The sequence below is a fragment of the Bacillus rossius genome, chromosome 1 (assembly GCF_032445375.1).
Source record: "Bacillus rossius redtenbacheri isolate Brsri chromosome 1, Brsri_v3, whole genome shotgun sequence".
Classification (NCBI taxonomy): Eukaryota; Metazoa; Arthropoda; class Insecta; order Phasmatodea; family Bacillidae; genus Bacillus; species Bacillus rossius.
Window position 1 is genome coordinate 52,463,699 of NC_086330.1, and position 20,262 is coordinate 52,483,960.

Genomic DNA, 20,262 nt, shown 5'->3' on the forward strand with positions numbered 1-20,262 from the left:
GGAGTCATAATTGATCGCGCTTGAGAAATTATTATTCAGTTTGCTTTCAAACGATGTCTACAGCAGGTCCACGGACTTAGCGCAGAGGGACAGGTCATGGATAAACATAGTTGCTGTAAAGGGAGTGCAACACTAAATCATTTATAATCATTTATAACAGTGTTCTGAGTGATTCCGTAGTGTTAGTGGCATCCTGGTGGGTTGTAACACCCTGGGGTAATTCTGTTTGATCAAAGACTTGACTTCGTACCGCCTGTGACAGTGAAGTCCGGTCTGCACCCCACCAGTTATGGACCCCGCTGCGAGACCGCACCCCTAGCCAGGCCTATGCAAGCTGACACTGCCGCCCCTCCTCGGCCGGCCGCGGTCAACAGCAGTCGAGAACGGGTCATCAACTAGAACTTACGTGCCTTTCCCCGCGTTTCCTATCCGATCAAGTAACAACCATCAGTAATATCGTGCGTGTGTGTATTGTGTTCAGCCATCATACCCTAATCAATAGCCTAGGAGCTTAGTAGTGCACACTGGGGCCGACGACCCACCACAGCAATGGCTAGACGCTTTAAGACTAGCCTGGCGCCCTCCCGGAGAACTAACACCTCAACAGAGACACCAGCAACTTCTAGGCTCACCCCGGGTATCGAGCTCAAGACCCCGGGTGATGGCAGACTTTACTGCCTGCATGGCATGTCGCATCATGCCCAGATTTCTCAGTCTCATCGCTCTGTTGGTTGGCACACATGATTATAGAATTCTGGAGAGTTTCTCCCTGGGGTATATTTGTTTGTACCTTCGCTTACCACAGATGCACAGGTAAACCACCCACCAACAGGTGCCTGGCATTTTCACCCTTACCGAAAGTGTAGCAAGGCAGCTGTCAATTCTTCTATTGGTATCTGTATATTTTTTCTACTTTAATGCTCTTGTATATGCTTTAATCTCCATGTTTATATTATCTCTTTTCCATTAGCTCTAGTTTCACATCAGTCATCAATTGTTTTTTTTCGGATAGACTACAGTTCTCAAGGGATGTAAGTATAACCGAAATGCGAGCAGCTCTGAATTTCATCTTAGTAAACGTTATGCTAGGTACATTTTGTGTAATAATTAATTGTTCTTAATTTTGTTTTACGTGAGGGTTGGTTAAGATAAGTAAGCATTAATTAAAATATATTAATCTTTGCAGGATGGTGTTTTTCACGAGTAATGAGCAAATTTCGTAGAATTTTTAAAACTGCTCCTTTGTGACTCGCATCTCAGTGAACTGTAAGGTTCCCGGTCTTTTTTAACTTCCCTTTTTGTGGGATACTTTTGCTTGTACTTATTAATGTTATTTTCAGAGATTTGCAATTTTCTTTAAATGTCTTCCTTGTACTTAAATAAAATAAAGATTTATTTGGAAACTCAAGCTTAATTTGTTTACTTCCGCACACTTGCCAATGATAATGCCAACAAAATACATTTGTAAAATCTGCCATCACCCGGCCTCTGTAGAAGGCCCGGGAAGTACGGGCTCTACGGGCATCGCGGTGCTGCTATTGTCCTAGGGTAGGGAAGGGGGGGCAGGCTAGTGAGACACTAGGCCGTTGGTGATGGGTCGTGGGTACTATGCCCCCGCGTGCCCCACTAGGTACACAGCTTGAAATCTATCCTGAACTTCCCTACTTGGTTGTGAATCCGCTCGGCCGTGTGGAGGACGGAGTGGTGCGAAATAATCGTAAGTGACACCGTTTATTTTAATTTGCATTTAATTCACGGACTTCTCCAGTGGTACGCATGGGTACGCGGTACTCCCTATACATACTCTATGCGGTGTTAGAACCGCTACAAAAACTATGCGAATGCGCTATGCTGAATCTGAGCCGTTGTACAGTTACATTAACACACGCTGATTACAGAACAAAACACGACACTAACATATTACTGTGAATTTTCCGCGGCAGTCTCGTGGGGGCGCGGTTACTAGTGCTCTGGAGACGGCCAGCACCGAAAGTTACCTGTCTTAGGGGGGCTCAGTGAGCGTGATCTTAAATTACACTTTACACTTACTTGAGATTGCAGCCGGCAGGCATATGGGCAGCGATCTTAGCGAAAGGGAAGGTTCGGCCTTGTGGCTAGAGGTAGGGGTTAACGCAGTAGGGCCCCCCGAGCTGTTATGGCCACTCGGGACGCCTGAAGAGTAACACAAAGTTTAGTTGGTGAATTTAATACAGCACAGCCCAATACATGGTGCTGCCCGTTCTGGCCGTAACGGTTTGCCCGACGCGACTAGTCACACGCGCAGCTCACTTCCTCAGTGGCGGCTCACGATTTTAATGCGCGTGAGGGGCGGACTTGTACACGTGATGCGAAAGTTACAAAATACACTCTGACATGGCACACGATATCTTGACGAACAATACACTACACTATTACCTAGCTCTTAGTAAACTGGGCTAGCAGCACGTAGGCCCGTGTCTCCGGCGACTCTACGTGGTGTCTAGGTGTGTCCCAGGGACTGACTCGTTATAAAGTTCGATGGCACGCGTCGCCTGCTGGCTGCCCCGTGCGGGCCAAAACTATGTAGCCGGTAGGCTAGGTTGGGGCGTGAAGCGCCGACGTAAATTCACATAAACTCCCCACAGTACTTACGTATGATGTAGAACACTCATCTCGGAGCACTAATTTAATTAAGTTAAGTACCTCATGGTAAAATTAGGCCGACCGCGTAACTGTACGTGAAAGGTTGAAAAGAAATTACACTATTGAAAAGTACATGTCGGTGAAAGCAAAAGTTGAAGGTTCCGCGTTGCGCGCAGGCTGCCGGCCTCGTTGAGCTCTCGAAGGACACTACCGGTGTCGCCGCGCGCGACCTCCCTCCCCCGCCAGCCCTCCCGCGGAAACGTGTGAATTTCGCGGGAAACTGAACCGGTCAGGTTCGGGACAAATCGCACAGTGAAACATGATTTCGCAAAGACTGAATTATTAATTAATGAAAAATAATGTTTAATAAAAACCTGTGGAAAACATAATTAAAATAATTTGTTGTAGTGCGGCGGAGGGATACGCCACACCTGGCCGGATTTTTCCGCCGGCGCAGCACTCGTTGCATGGCGTTCGCCTCGTCGCACGCACTACACTTTGCTGCGCGCACGAGCGCGTTCGGTGCACACGTTTTTACGAGACGTTGATGAGGCATAGCGGTCTATGCGACAGAGGAGCATTGGCGGTCGGCGTCAGCTGCTCACGGACACACGTCTTGACCCCGCGCGGAGTGGTTGGAGACTGCCGAACATGGCCGCATCGCAAGGGAGGGAAACTTTCACCTCCTTTGTGAGTCAGCGCCAAAAACTTACATGAACTTAATTTGCTTTATTATAAGCTAAAAACACGTTCCAGGTGACCAATTAAAAGTTATCACCTGGTAATTGGGTGCTTAAGGATTAACAATTGTTTTAGAGTATATAATTATTTGAATTGTGGCATCAAGTTGGCAACAGTAAATTAATTAACATATTGTCTCCCTGTGAACTGTATTAGTGGGATTTCTCCTAATCCGATTTGATCATTGTCACGGGCACTTTAATTAAGGTCAGTGGCCGCTTGACTGTTAATGAGGTTCGTTGTCTGCTCCGTGCATGCTGTGCTCGCACGGAGTGGCTACAACGCACTTGTTTAATACAGAGGTGCCCACCCCCCCCCCCAAACACTATGCCCCTCCTCCTTAACCTAATGATGCGCCACCCCCCCCCCCCCCCGAAATTTTTTATGCCATTTTCTCAATGATATACTCAATTATTTTATAATATTATACTTTTTTAGTATTATATTTTATCACATTTTGCATTAATTTAAACTGATTTTCTAATAATAATTTTGGTCATATCAGGTAATATTTCCATCCTGAACCGACAGATAACTGCTTTTGTTAAGGAAAGTGCGGGGTTGCCAATTTGATTTACAAGATCCCTTTCAATTATCAAAGCACCAGAAACGGGCACCCCTGTTTAATACCTGTGAATTAATAATTGTGTCCTAGTGTCTTGTCTTTTAATTGTTTTATGGGGTCGAGCCCCCGGGGTTCCGTGGCCTTAAGTTTATTTGAGTCCAATGGGGTCACGCCCGATCGCTCGCCTGACTCATTCTTGCTGGGCTAGGGGTGCGCTCCGAAAACTGGATCTGGTATTAGTGGTGCGGAGCACGGGCCAAGAGGCCATGGTCGGGACGACGTTAAATCATTGTTAAATTTTGCAATACATAATTATTTACTTATTATGAGAAAAACTAGTGTAGATAGAATTGTTTAAAAAAAAAATTTCTTGAGAATTCTTTCTTAAAACGTTTGCAGCTGAAAATTTATGAAATATTGTTGCAAACCTGAAACATTCAACATATTGTTTTGCTTTCTTACTTTGTTTACGTCTGTACTTGCTGTGTTTTGTTGTGTTTAGATGGAGAATTAAATTAAAGTAAATTACATTTTGCGTTTATATTGGGATATGCCTTACGCTAATCAACCATCTGTTCATATTTCTGAGCTAACAGAGGAAAATGTGAAGTTTCAAGTGGAGGATACAGAGTTAAGGTATATTATAGATGTTTTTGCATTTTTGTACATCATGATTTATTCAATATAGTTGTGCAAACCTGTTCATAAAAATATCTAAAAATGCAATCATCCAAAATAAAGAATACAATAAGTGATGCGTTTAATGGGCAATTTTAGTGACAGCCATAGTATTCCTTCCCTTTTCCATCTTTCGCTCCTTAAATATCTTTCTAGTGTTTTCTCTTCGACGTCTAGGAATCCCTATCGCAACTCGTCTTCCCAGTTCTCCCTACTCTTACCTCTCCACCCAGCACTGGGTACATCCTAACTAGCATCACCTTCTGCCTTCTGTCCATTAGGTCTCTCACCCCATTTCCTTCATCAGCTCCGGTGTGCTATTAAAACTCTCTCCCTTTTCATCACTCAATTCTAGCCGCCTTCCACTGCACCCCCTCCAGCTTCCTCTAAAGCACTGCTGTATTTGGGTCACACACTGCTGCTGTGTACTCCAGCGTGGCGCAAACCATTGTTGAATAGGCCTTTTCCTTTAAATTACTGCTTTCTTTCGTAAGCACTTGTCTCAGCCTGCCCAGAGTCTGTGTGCTCTTCTTAGCAACCTTCATCACTTGCTCTTCCCACCCCAGATTTCCTTGCAGTCCTATAACTTTATGCCTCACCTACTATAACTCCCCTTCAGTGGTAGACCTTCTTAACAACAGTCTTCTTCCTAGTCCTCCCCCAAATTGTTAACCATGATAGTGGAAAACAGTGGGCCAATTACACTGCCCTGTGGCACCCCCAAGATTACACTTTCCTCCTCAGACATCTCACCCTCCATATGTACCCTCTGTGTCCTGTTCCTGAGGAAATCGCTAATCTACTCCACCAGCCTTCTGTCCCTTATGACCCCCTACAGTTTCTTCATTAATTTCTAATGGGGAACCTTCTTATTGGAGGCCTTTTCAAAATCTATGAAACAGGCATCGATCTGCTGTCCATGTCTACTCTACTTCACTAACTTCTTCAGCAGGTCTGTCAGCTGTGTGCCGCATGAGTAGCTCCTCTGAAAACCATCTTGCCTGTTGTCTAGCCACTGCTTCCTCTCCATCTCCCCTACTACATACCTGTGCACTAGTCTCTCCATGACCTTTCCTTCTACTGATGTAATTTTAAATTATAAAATAATTATTTTTCCTTATTTGCATCCTGTATTTTTTTAATAAAATACTTTAAAAGTAGAATTTTTTTTTTTGTGATTTGAAGCAAAGCTGTAAAATTATCCAAATATATTTGATTTTGAAAATATATATAAAACTTTGAGGAACATTGTTCTTGGGAGCAATTTTAACTAAAATATTAAAATAAAGTAAGAAGTATGCGGTGTTTGTGATTGTTCCAGAAAACGTATCAATTTTTATTTTAACGCAAAATATCAAAATTAATTAAGCAGTTAAATGTGTGATGTGAAACTGTACCATAACCAAAATATATTTTATTTTGAAAATGTGTGTTATAAAACTTTGATATAAACTGGATACCTAGTAAGGAACCATTATGGGCAGTGAAATTCTGGGAAATTGTAGGGTAAAAACAATTTAACAAACAAAATTGAAAAAAAGATTTTAGCTCAGAACCCTAAAAACAGATCTGTACTGCTCCTGTAGCACACTAGCATTTTTCTTATCCAGATGTGGCCTCATATTGTATGTTATTTTGTGCTCTTTATGTTCTAAGTTATTTTGTTCTTTCTGGCAGTACCACAGGAAGTCTCCTTTTTATGTTCAAGGTAGTGATTAATCACTATGTTGTGGTATATTTTATTATCTCATTCAGTACAGCTTTTCACCACTAAAGAGGTTTCCATAATCCAGCCTTAATAAAAAAAATGTGATTTTTCAAGAATTCATACATTTTTAAGAATTCACAATATTTTTTATGTCACTGACCTAACCTAACGAACCTTTCAATTAGTTAAGGTCACCTACAAGTGTGAAAACCTGACCTTCCAGGCAAACAAAATGAATACAAATTTTGCAGTAGTTTTGATACTTAGGGAACAATTTTACAAATTATTTGTGAAACTGACCTTAATAAAGAGTCTTTTACTTAATTTATGATCACCTAGAACTAGAAATCATATTTTGGGGGAAAATTTTAAAAGTAAATTCTTGTGTTATGTAATATTTTAACAACAATTTTACATATTATTTATTTGGCTGACGTAATGTAACCACTCATTTACTTTAGCTATGATCATAAAAAGTTCAAACACCTAGCCTTATAAAAAAACTAAAACCATACCCTATTTGAAATGTTAAAACAAACTTGCAATATCACTTTCACACAGTAAATGTTGCATAAAATCATTATAAAGTACACCATTGTGTCTCACAACCTTACAAAAACTAATATAATATTAAATGGCTACAACAATTTCAATTTCATGATCATCTAGCACTAGAGATTAAATTGATGAATGTTAACATCACAAACATTTGTGTACATATTACTTACTCCCAGTAACCATGTTAGGATTTATACATCTTACTAGCTGTAATATTTAGCCTACTTCATTGCAGAATGAGGGGGATCCAAACAAATTGGACTGATAGCGCCGTGCCATTTTTAGATGTAGTAGAGAGTTCTCCCGTTAGAAGGGGTTAGTAGATACCTTCACTAAACAGCTGCCCAGATGGCATCAGTTTGTAGGTTAACGTTGATCGTAGTATTGTTTTTATCTTACTGTTCTTGTGTTCCACCTGCGAAGTCGTTTTGGCAGATTTAAAAGAACAAATAGTGTGTTTGAAATTTTGTTTCCTGCTTGAAAAATCAGCAACAGAATCTTACCAAATGCTTCAATAGGCTTTCTAGGAGTGGTTTGGGCACTTTAAACATGGTAAGATGAGTGTTGAAAGCCATGCTCGTTTTGGGCTAGCTTCAACATCTCGAAATGATGAAAACATTGAAAAAAATCCGCCAAAAATAAACAAGGATCGTCGTTTCACAATCGACGAGATTTCAGAAGAGACAGGAGTGAGTTGGAGCTAGTGCCAACGGATTTTGACTGAGGATTTGCAAATGAGATGTGTTGCCGCTAAATTTGTTCCTTGTCTTCTCAAACATGATCAAAAAAACATACAATTGAATTTGAGCCAGGACTTGAAAAAGATTGAAAGTGATCCAAACTTTTTGACCAAAGTCATTACAAGTGAGAGTTGGTGTTACAGGTATGACCCAAAAACCAAGCAAGCACCAATCCAGTGGAAGTCTCCCAACTTCCTCAGAGCAAAGAAAGCAAGACAAGTGAGGTCGAATGTTAAGACAATGATCATTGTCTTTTTTGATGTTCGTGGAATTACACACCGGGAATTTGTTCCCACTAACCAGACTGTTAACCAGCACTTTTATTTGGAAGTTTTAAGACGTTTGCGAGAGTATGTGCGGAGGAAACGCCCGGAACTTTGGCGATCAGGTGACTGGTTCCTTCATCGGGACAATGTCCCCGCACACACGGACTTACGAGCGAACAGCTATTTGGCCTCTCAGGGGTGGACTGTCAATCCCCACCCTCCGTATTCACCAGACCTGGCCCTGTACGATTTTTTCCTGTTCTAGAGAATTAAGAAAAATCTTAAAGGGAAGCGTTTCGATGATATGGAGGTGGTAAAAACAGCTTTGTAAAGGGCACTGGAGGAATCAAAGTTGAAGAGTTCTAGAGGTGCTTCAAGTAGTGGGGAAAAAGACTTGACTAGTGCATTGCATCTAATGGAGAGTACTTTGAAAGTGACTGAAGGAATTTTGTAAAAAAAAGTAATAAATAATTTTTTTGTATATTTGTGCCCAGTTTTTGAAATAGCCTACACAAATTTCAGTAAGTTAGTATCTTTCTATTTTTCAGTGTTGCGAACAGCATGAGGCGGGTATTTATTGCTGAAACTCCTACTTTAGCCATCGACTGGGTACAACTTGAAGCCAATTCAACAGTATTGAGTGATGAGTTTTTGGCTCATCGGATTGGACTTATTCCGCTGACATCAGATGAAGTTGTGGAACGTTTGCATTACACACGAGTAAGATAACATTTTAGTTACATTATCATTACTCTCATATATTAAATATTATTTAAAATAATTATGATTTAGATTTATTCCAAAGCACTTTTCTTTGTGTGTAACTTGTAAAATATTGTAAAAAAAAATTCTTATGAGTTTTATGGGAATTGAGCATGACCTCTTACAGGGAAGCATTACTATAAGATTGACCTACATGTTTTCACTTTCCATATCTTTGCCTTTGTTACTTGTGTGAGCGGATGTTTTCCACTTAAAGTGTTACCTAACTTTTAAAATCAGTTAGAGCACATTTTCATTGCAACAGAGCTCATTAGACTTGAGTTTTGTCATATTTCATAGTTTATCCAAATGTTTATGTTGTACTAAAAAAAAAAGTTAGAATTATTTAAAAACTTATTTTTTTCAATTTTTTTAATGAGACTTTTTTGCAGCTGGTAGGGTAAGTTGAGACGATGACTCATCAGAGTATAACGAAAAGTACAATGCTCAGGACTGGTGGAGAGGGGGAGCGGAAGTATTGAATGTCCCACTCCCACTCTCCGGCAAACATTAGTAGGTTAAAGAGATTATTAAGTGCCGCATATTTAGTTATGCTCCAAAGATAAGCTTTTTCTTTAAAACTTCATTTGCATTGTATTAAAATAATAAAAAAATTATGTAGTCATTTCCAATTGACTTCTTAGATGACCAATTGAAATTGAAAATGAATAATTATATATCAATATTGACTACAGGATCCGGAGCATTTATTAACACAGTATTTGGTAGATTTTATGGTGATTGTGATTCTTGAAGTTATTTACCATATTTTAGTTATTATAAAGACATCATTTCATTCTTAAATTTTGCTGATGCTGACATTTGCTGACATTAGTGAATAAAGATCTATTTTTAGCACACAATTGCACGTGTTTCAAATATTTGTGTGTCTAAATTTCTTATCGCTCCATCTGTGAAATTTCCCTTCTAATGTGTGTGGTGGTCATGTTAATATTTTTTCTTCAAAACAGTTCAATACCAATATTGGTACAATGGACCCCTATGGCCCTAGTGGCAGCTTTTTCTCATTATTGAGTAAAGAGGAACAAAATGTCTTAGTAAACTTTGTTTTGGTTGTAGAAATTTACAGTGCTTGCATAAATTACATTTTTGGGCCTGCCTACAATTATCATAAGATTCAATTGCTTTTTCCAGATACAAAGTATCCTTGAAAAATGCATCTTAAAGGATGTAAGCTATGTTTGTCGACCTTTTGAATAGTTGCAAGGCGTCTTACAAAATTACTCATGTAACCCTTTGTGAAAGGATGCATTTTTTTCATCTGTGTATGCACCCTTGTGGCATTTAAGGGGTTTGTAGTGCTCTTTTTGTAATAAATCTAATAAAAGTCTGGCTTAGCCAGCCAGCTAGCTGTTGTCTATGCCCTTTCTTTTTGTTTACTACTGTCACATGATTAAATTAAATGTGTAAGAATTCAAAATTGAAAATAGTGTGTGAAATTTTTTTACACAAATGAGTGCAGAAGTAATTAATTTTTTTGTTGATAAACAGGGTCGTGTTAGTTCCAAAAGAATTGTGTTAGTTTCAAAAGAATTCTGATATTCTTTCAGTGCTAGTTTCTCACTGAGTACAGCCTGTGACAGTAAAGGACACGTAGGAGTATTTACTATTCAGAAACAGCAAGTTCCTGTTAAGTGGATGTGATGTTTTATTTATGTATCTATACATGTTCCATAAATGGTGTGGCTCATATCTCCTAAAAAACTTTTTCTATGCAAAAAATAACAGTAACTAGATACTAGTTATAATGATTTTTTTGTGGTAACATTTTAATGAAATTTTTCTGATGTTTTGAAATGGTTACTCCAATAAGGACTTGAATTTAACAGTGTAGTTTGTATATGTTGCAGGACTGTACGTGTGTTGATTTTTGCCAAGACTGTAGCGTGGAGTTCACCCTGGATGTGAAGTGCACAGACGAACAAACGATACACGTCACGACCGCCGACCTGAAGTCGAATGACCCCAGAGTGGTCCCTGTGACGTCCAGACACAGAGAAGAAGATGCATCTGGTTACGGCGAAACAGATGGTAATGTTGTTACTTAGTTTTGTTGAGAATCATATTTGCAATTTTAGAGTGGTATGATTGGGGCAGTCTTCTCCTTTTTGAATCCAACCAAGCTTAAGCACAGGTCTGTAGGTGAAGGAATCTGTCGTCAAACAAACATGAGAATAATTATGAACTTATTGTTACATGCTGGCTTTTCTTTTTTAAAAATTTTTTATAGTTAATCCAAAGAAAATGTTGTGTAGGGCCAAGGTGCTTGAATAGTACAAAATAATTTACGCAGTTAAAAAAAAAGTTAATGAGGTGGGTATGGGTGTTGAAAAAAAATATTTAGTTGGTTAATGTTTAATGAAGTGTACAACTGGTGTATTGTGCAATGTCGTGCGAGAGAGCATTCCTGCTTGTTTCAGAAATACTGATAATAAAGTTACGAAAGGGTCAGGAACTAAAGTTGAGGGCATACGCTAAGAAGGGCTTCGGCAAGGAACATGCCAAGTGGAACCCAACAACTGGGGTGTGCTTTGAGTACGACCCAGACAATGCAATGCGACACACACTCTTCCCGAAGCCAGAAGAATGGCCCAAGAGTGAATACACGGAACTGGAAGATGACCAACGTAAGTTGTTCACTTGGAGGGTAGGAGAATCTGCTTTCTTAAGACAGTAAAAAATCTTAACTTTCTGAATTCCTTGATTTGTTGGAAGCTGGAATCACAATAGTACTATGGATGCAACATGATGGATGTGATGCTAATAATATAATATTCTAACCAGTCACGCTTGACACTTCTACAACGCCAGTGCGACAAAATTCATTCACGACATACTTTTCAATTGAAAGATTTCCGTTGTGTTGCGAGTGTGTTGATGCAGAAATAAGCATGACATTTTTGTTTATGAATGTTTTTTTTAACTAGTACATTGGTAATACAGTTATTATGTGTGAATTTCCAATGTTTTGTGTACTAAATTAGTATGTAAAATAAAATTAAAAAATACTAAATTTGGATTACACATTGTTTTCAAACAGGTCCATTAAAACAAACTTGTAAATATTGATGGCTGTTGTGCATGGGTTGTGCATATAATAGCAAGAAACATTTTATATAGTATACAGTAGATTTTCGTTAATCCGGACGCGATTAAAAACTGAGTAGGATTTGTAGATTAAAATTTTATGTCTATGTATACTTTAATATTAAAACTAAAACTAATCTTTAGGAAAAGTTGTATTTATAATAAAAGAAAGCATTTATTGTTAAATTTTTATCCATCTAAAACTTTTATTAATGTCCATTTTAAGGTAAATTATGTTTAATCCAAACTTCTGGATTAGCAAAACTCTGATGTAGTTTTTTTCTATTTGTTGCCTGGTTATAAACCACATGTTCACAATAGTGCAGTATTTTTCTATTACATACTTTGCATCCTTCGCGTTCCATCTGTTGCACAGTTGTGATGCCAGTACTTTGGGGTTTGTGACATCATGATGCACAGAGGCCCACAGAGGCACAGAGGACCACCAAGATTATGGCTGACTCCGAATCACTTGGCTACTGACTCGGTGCTCATAAATATGACCCATGCCAGGGTGTTGATATTGAATCCATACCTGTGCCACATAAGCATTATTCGTTGGAGTTCACGCCCACCGAGGTCCCTATATTTATTGTGTTTCATGAGCTATGTAGTTGTATTATATGAATACCTTATCTTAATTATGATGTGTAAATTTAATTTTGTCTGGTTAGACCATATTATGAGTAAGCTTCTTTTTTAGTTTAGGATATAAAGCAAAGTGACAATAATACATTAAGGGACTCTGTTCTGTATTTTTGTCCAAACATTGTTAGTTTGTTCTTACATGTTCTACTGAAATACCAAGCGAAATATGTGGCCAATTACTTCTTCATTTCTATTGATTTGTATGATGCTAAAAATTCACTGTTACATGATGTAATTCCATATACTCCAACTAATGATGTGTACTCTCTTGTTAAAAATTTTTATTTGCAACATACTGGGTCTACTCCAAACCTAGTAGGTTACAAATTCTGCTTTAGTCAGATACACTAGACAATTAATCGGCATAGGATTGAAACCACGTTCTGATACGTGAAATGGACAGTATATGTTTTAATGTTTAAATGCTTGAAAATTAACCAGTATAATGAATTTCAAAGCACTAGTATACAAGAGTTATTTCATCAAAACAAGAGCAGTGGTTGTTACATTCCAGGTTGGTCCTGCTAAGCAACCCAGAATCTTAACACGACACTTAAATAACTTGAAAAGTTTACATGAATGATTTTGAAGTTTTGTTTTTAAGTTAGTTTTGCTGCCAATATCAAGGATGAATTAAAGTTTGTATTTAGTTATTTAAAATAAAAGAGTTTTTACTTTAAGGTAGTCTTTTATTTTATTATTACTTCTAAAAAAACACAACGTAGATCACAACTTATATGTCCAGATGATTTGCCACACATTCACTGCAGGCTTAGCTCGTCGCTCGATTACAAAAAATATTAAAGTCCCGTTGTTTATATGTTTAACAAAGATACCAATAACCCGTGGAAAAAGAATTCCAGGAGGGTGACAATGTTCACCCTGGGACGATGCAGACATCTGGAGTCGTAATTTCTAATTAAACGTCCAAAAACCAACCAACAAAAAGTTACCTTTGGCCTGGCCCTGACCAGCAGGCGTGAAATTGGCTAATAGCAGCTTTTACATTGTTTTTCGGCGAGCTGCCGACGACATAACTGTACGTGGCGACGATTGACAACTAACTGAACAATGAAGTTGTCTTCCCTTACAAATGTAAAAACAAAGGGAAGGCAACCCCATGCCAACTGACCAATCACAATACAGAATGAGGTACATGACCATATAAGGAGAAATACTGGAATAACATTTTTCTCTGAAAGTCTGGAAAGACACATCACACCACCTCAAGGCTCGCTCTGATTGGCTGGCGAGATAGCACCCAGTGAAAGTTATAGACCACTGCGGTGCAGCCGCGCGCCCATGTGTTGGGTTTTCCCTCTAATTTGAGGCGTGAAAATAACTTAAGGGTGACAGAGTGTCATGCCCGTGTCATCCTTTCTTTTTAAACTTTCTAGAATGTTAGTCTTACTGGCCATAGGCTGCTAAATCGCAAAAACGTAATTAATAGACATACTAATTTTAACTGGCCAAACAAATTAGAGTAAAAAAATAATAATAAATCACTACATTCAGCTTTATGTAAAACCTAACCAAAATTAATAATATTAAATCACAAACAATGTGTCTTAAATGCCTATACATAATAAAAGAAATATGAGTATAAATTAATTATGAAACATTAAGTAAAACATCATTAACATAACACATTCTCATTCCAAATGTTATAAGTAGCAGGGGGCAGGAATTATGCAATGTTACATGGTTAACAAAACTGTTGCATAATAATGTGACACCATTTAATTTATGTGCATTATGAGCATAACAAAACAATGACTGTGATAATTATGCATCACTCGTTTAACCTAAAGATTAAATAGAATTTGGATACATACTCTGAAAACTCACAAAAAAATGTTATAGAGGGGTTTCTTCCTTAATAAAAATTTACGTTAATAAATTACGTAATGAATGATATGCACTTAAAATACGTGAACAACAGAGATTAATTATACTACGTGCGTGCATGCATCATCCAGGGGAAAAAAAAAACTAGATTTCCAAAAGATACTTTACGAAAAATAGCTATCACAGTAGGGATCAACAAACAATGCTCAATAGTTAACTCAGATGGTTAACTCAGGTAACTGTTTAAGCGAACCAAGCAGAATTAGGCTGCAATTCAAACATGTGAGGGCAACCAGAGAGGCATGCCCAGGCTCACCATGGCAGAGAAAAAGCAGTAAGTAGTTATATTAACGGCAACGTGGGCACAAAAAACTCTAAGCCAAACTAAAATTTGGAAGGTGGAAACAAAACAAAATTTAGACAAGACACAAGTGGCATTAACAGTTACGTTACGGGCATTTCCGCCACATGCCAGACTGCAAACTAACTTTGACTGAAGGCACTGCCATGACCTCGGGACCCTTACAAAACTAGAAATCAACTATAAATCTAAATCCAAATGAAGATTGAACAATGCCTAACGCAGCCTTTTATAGGCCAACATGACACTCAGTATGCATGTGCTAAGCCAGAAGAAGGGAGGGAAAAAACAACAGAGGGATGACGGCAAGGCTGGTGGGGGGGGGGGGGGGGGGGAATGCAGGGAGGACGGAAAGACGCCACCGAGAACACATCTTCGATCTTTAGCACTTCGCGCTCGGTGCAAATTTCTCTTCCTTGAGTTGACGCAGTGATATTTACTGATATGAATTGGTTGTAATATACAAGATTATATATTAAACATGATCTAACATTCAATTGTGAAGAGGGCCATGAATTGACAACGTTTTAATGTATGTTCTTTGATTTTTAATGAAACTTCAGAGATTTTTGTAACTAATGTAGGTATAGTAAATGTATATTTTATCAGTTCTGGTTCTGACATTGCATACATTAGTTTCATACAAATTCTTTTTTTTTTTTTATCTTTTAAAATTTATTTAGGGATAGCTGAATATAAATTGATTATTACATATTGCTTTTACAGTGACGTGTCTTTAATCCGGCATTCTATGGTTTGGCACATTCTGTAATCAAGCACAAATTGAGCCACTCACATTGTGATATTTGCAAGTGGATTTTGGCTGTTTACCTTGGCTGCCAGGTTGCATTAATTCTCTATTGTCTTTTATTATTATTATTATTATTATTATTATTAGTAGTAGTAGAATACATTTTATTGTACGTACATTGAAATATCTAAGCTTGTTATTCTGTTTAAGCAGAGATATAACAAAAATATTCCATTCCAGAAATTTTCTGATACACAACCACATACTTAACATAAAATTTGCCTTTTATTTCCATTACCTACATAGATTTCACAATTTAAGATAGGTTGATATATGTTGTACAATAATTTTTTCCAGATTGGCAGGTACTGTTTAAACAATTTTGTTTTTGTTTTTAATAGTTGGTAGAGGGTAGCATGGGTCCTACCCATCTCTCAAATGTTAAGTGAGCCATTACATTGTAAAGAAAGACAAAATATATGCTTTATTTTGTTCTGTTTGTATACAAATATTGATGGAATTTAATTTTGTGTTTCTGTGAAAGTATAACTTGGAATATTTTCGCAAAAACACTTTCCCAGAAATCTAACAACTCTATTTGAGACTGTCTAATAGTCATTGTAACGTTACATTGAAGATTGGTTTACACTAAAAATTCTTTATTCAAGTTAGTTTTGTGTTGAATTCATATTATAGTTGAGCAATTTTATAGTTGAAGCCTTTTCATACCCTAGAATGTTGTGTGTTCAAAGTTTTCTTATAATCTACGTAGTACCAGTTTATGTCTTTATGAGTGTTATTTAATTATGGAAATATATGGCTTAAAATTACAATTATTTGATACCAGTTTGATTATAGTCTTGAATGGAAGAGTAGGTGTGTCAAAGAATTGATTCAACCTGTCACTAATTAGAATTATACCACATGGTTGACCGTAATTTTGCAGATGAAGCACCATACACTTGGGAAGCAAAACCCAACAAGTTCTACTTCAACGTGGAGAGCTCTGGAGCTTTGCGTCCAGAAAACATCGTGATGATGGGTATATCGATCTTGAAGAACAAACTGTCGAACCTGCAGACCCAGTTGAGCCATGAGCTGAGCAGCGAAGCTCTTGCCATCAATTAGAGCATTTCCTTGGAATTTACGTTTTGCAGTTTCATTTTTGTTTGTCTGTGTACTTAGAATATTTTTATATGATACATGAAACATTTTTACTGAAAAGAATTCAAACTTATTTACAATCAATTGTATTAGTTCTGAGGTTCGGTTCCAAATGGCAATGTAATAAAAATTTCAACGAACTGCAAATGTGTTATGTTTTTATGATTTACAAATAATTATCATCATACATATTTTTCACATGTGTTGCTGTGTAGTGAATATGACTATTTATGCCATTAATGTACTACAGAAATGTTATAGTATCAAAGCGGCTGTTTTCAAAAAACGCACATCTCTACTTGGGATGCATTGTGGAACTGTTAGGTAAGGAAAAAAACAATTTTATTAAGATATAAACTTAGTTTGCCCTCTGCTTGGTTAAGTTGCACACAAGGGAATGTTGTATGTAAAAAAAAAAGGCCAAGTGAAGGGGCTAATACCGTATTTACCCAAAAATAAAGCGACTCTGAATATAATGTGACCCCCAAAATTTTTGTTTATGATTTTATGATAAAGACTTTATGGAGTAGAATTTACAATTAAAGTCCTGAGCACTTTAAATAATAAATTATTAAAATTTTAAAGTTTATTTCTTATTTACTAAACCTTTTCTGGTGCCACTGTCATCAGTAGTGTACACGACCTGGTTTGAAACGCCAAGGAAAAAAATGTTTTATGACTGTAGTTCAAAAGCAGCCATTCTGAAAGCGTAAAAAATGCAATGGTCATCTGGGAGGGTGAAAGAGTAGGGGGAGGGAGTTTCTTTGCCTCAGTGAAGAGAAGCAAAAGGAACCCTGGACAAACTCCATTGTCCTCATCCCACTTTTCAAGTGTTACTCTCTCTGTCACGTCTGTGCATAAGACTAAACTGGCAGTTTATAGTTTGGTTTTCCAACTAAGCAGAGCAGGGGGGCGCAACTGAACAGGCGGAATATGGCCACTAAACAATCTGTGCGGTTGAAAAATGCCAACATCAAAAATTAAGTTTTAAATTTAAGGAAAATGTCTCAAACAGAACTTAAAAAATAGTAATTTTTCAAACATTATTAGTGCAGAATTTATGGAATGGTGTACTAACAGAGTGGCATTTTGAATATAATGGCAAAATATTATATACTTTGGAATAAATTTTGACCATATTGAATTATCTTGGCAGCAATGAAATAAACATGGCTGTCATGTGCAGACGTGTGCATGTGTGTATTTTATTCCAACTAAACTGGTTTTCATCATTCATACTTTTCAGCCATGCAGTTTTTAAAAGTTTTTTAGAAAATAGTGTTTTGGTTGTTCCATACAGCAAAAAAAAAAAATTGAACATTAATGGCGAATGTTCTTAGCAACGAACGACCACAAAATAAAATCAAGGTTGACAACATTTACTTTCGAAATGTTAACTTTCAAGGTTTTTAGGTTGCCTTTAAATACAGCACAGTTCGCTGTTTAAGTGTTGCGTAGCCATTGCTGTCACACTCATTCGTGAAAATGACAATTAATTTAAAAAAATCTTGAAACTCCTCTTCAATTCAAAATATTGTTTTACTTATCCCAATATTACGTGTGTACCTATATTTGCCCGATTTCAAAGCTGTTAACATTTACTATTCATAAATATTAAATAAATAAATATTAAATACAAAAACAATTGAAATAAAACAAATTATGTTTTAAAACTTGTGTTTTGTATTTCAATACTGCAAAATAATTATGTGAGCTTTTTATGTATTCAAACATCAGCTAGGGATAAACCTAAGCAACACACATTGCAATAAAATGTCAGATTACTTATTTGTATACTCTGTAAACTCTTTGAACAGTTATTACTTACATGCAGGACGACCCATTTATAAACTAATATAAAATTTGCGTTCATCATGAGAATAGGTATCAGCCTCAAATGTATATACGGTTTACGTGGATATACGTATGTACTCTGCGTAACTCAGGGATAGGGTGGACGAAACTCTGGTATTTCAGGACCCCTGATGATGTTCTTTGCCGGATCAGGATAGAGGCCAACTCGCTGTGTATAAAAAAATCTACAACTACGAGACTGTAGAATATACGACGGCTGGAACAATGCTCTCTTCTGTCAGGTTGGGCTGCAAATTGCTATAAAGGGTTGGTCTCACCCATGGCGACATATGTAAACACTGCTCTGCTTGGACTGGAGTCTTTAAACACACGATGGCGGACAATAATTGACACGGATGTGCTACGGAAGCGACTACGACTACCTAAGTCTGTGTGAAGAAAACAGACTTCCTCAACATGCACTGCCAGCAGAGCTACATAAACTCATGGTCGCTGGGCAGCTTCATGTCCTCGGTGCGGGATTCCTGGATCAGCAGGACCGGCCCTCACACTGGAGACGTCTTGAATGTGCAGAACCCAAGCTCATTTTCTCCTTATTGCCTAATGCTATTCTCTTATTCCGCCGGACGCGAAACTAGGAAGAACAATGGAAGAACCTCAACTTCCGACTTGACGAGCGGATAAGTTACTGGAAAACTGTATTATAATATGCACTGATGCAAACCATAGCAGGAAACGGAATAAAAAAATCTTTAGTAGGATATACAGCAAAGACTAAATAAATCCCAATATAAATACCATATGAACTACTATGAATTAACCTTGGGTTATCCCACAGGTGCAAACTCAATGCTAAAAAAAACACATGGAAAAGATACTTTAACATATTTACAGACATGTTGATGCGCAAGATTTGTAGATAGTAGAATAAAATTGGCTATGCTATGATGCATTTGTTTAGTTTAGTCTCAAATTTTCTTAATATATATTTACTAAAGATTGTCTAATAGCTGTAAAATATCACAGAAGTGTTCATATAACTTGTGTGACCTTTTGCAGCTTGAAAATAATGTTCAGTAAATATTGGGTGAGAAACTTAGTGACCCAATGACAAATACGAGAGAGCTATTAGAATAAATTAACAGGAAAATCCCTTTAACTGATAGAAACATCCAGAAAATGATACACAAACTCAGCATGCAAGATGGAGCCTTATGCACATTGTGGCACGGATAAGGCTGTAACATTGCATGACCACTTAAGAGAATTAACCATACTGTAACTAGGATGGTGCGTCAGGGTTTTGCAAAGTTTTGATGAATTGTCAAAATTTTTACAAGTAAAAATAGGAAGTTGCCCATTCATTTAAGGGGAAATAATGGAAACTGTCACTAAGGTGAACATGCTCGTTGATTCAGGTGAAAATGGTTACAGCTGTCTGAATATTGTTTGTTTTGGGCGAAGAACAATAAACAGTAAAGGCATAATTTAAAAAAAAAAACTTTTAATTCATGCAAAAAATTACTAATCCTAAATCTTAGATTAAAAAAACTTCAAAAATAAAGACAAATTTTTTTCACACTGCTGTGTTTCTTCATATTTCAAGTGTTTAACAAATCCAACTGTCAGGTTACCTAGCGTGTCCTACTTTAACATGTAAAAGGTAAGAAAACTCATAAATTTACTAATATCAAGTAACTAGTTAAAAAACCCTTATAAATATTGTTACGATTTACCGGGTTCGTAAAGGATAGCCCAATTAAAGATTTTTATCACAGTTTTATTTATTGCCACTACTTATGTCACTTACAAATAAAATGGCAAATAATTATCAACACTTAAAGAAATGTCTATTCCCCAGTCACTCGTTTTTCCAATCCACACACCTCGCTGGGCCGCACCTCTGGCGCAACTCTCACCGCAGCAC

General features: G+C 37.4%; 1 protein-coding gene across 1 annotated transcript; it reads left to right on the forward strand.

The window, feature by feature from the left end:
• The first annotated feature begins 4,153 nt into the window (after positions 1-4,153).
• On the forward strand, positions 4,154-16,667 carry LOC134536023 (DNA-directed RNA polymerase II subunit RPB3). The gene is made up of 5 exons (XM_063375536.1): positions 4,154-4,564; positions 8,427-8,598; positions 10,512-10,692; positions 11,082-11,288; positions 16,303-16,667. Exons 1-5 carry the CDS (start codon positions 4,479-4,481, stop codon positions 16,482-16,484), a joined length of 828 nt encoding a protein of 275 aa, XP_063231606.1. The 5' UTR covers positions 4,154-4,478; the 3' UTR covers positions 16,485-16,667.
• The last annotated feature ends 3,595 nt before the right edge of the window (positions 16,668-20,262 follow it).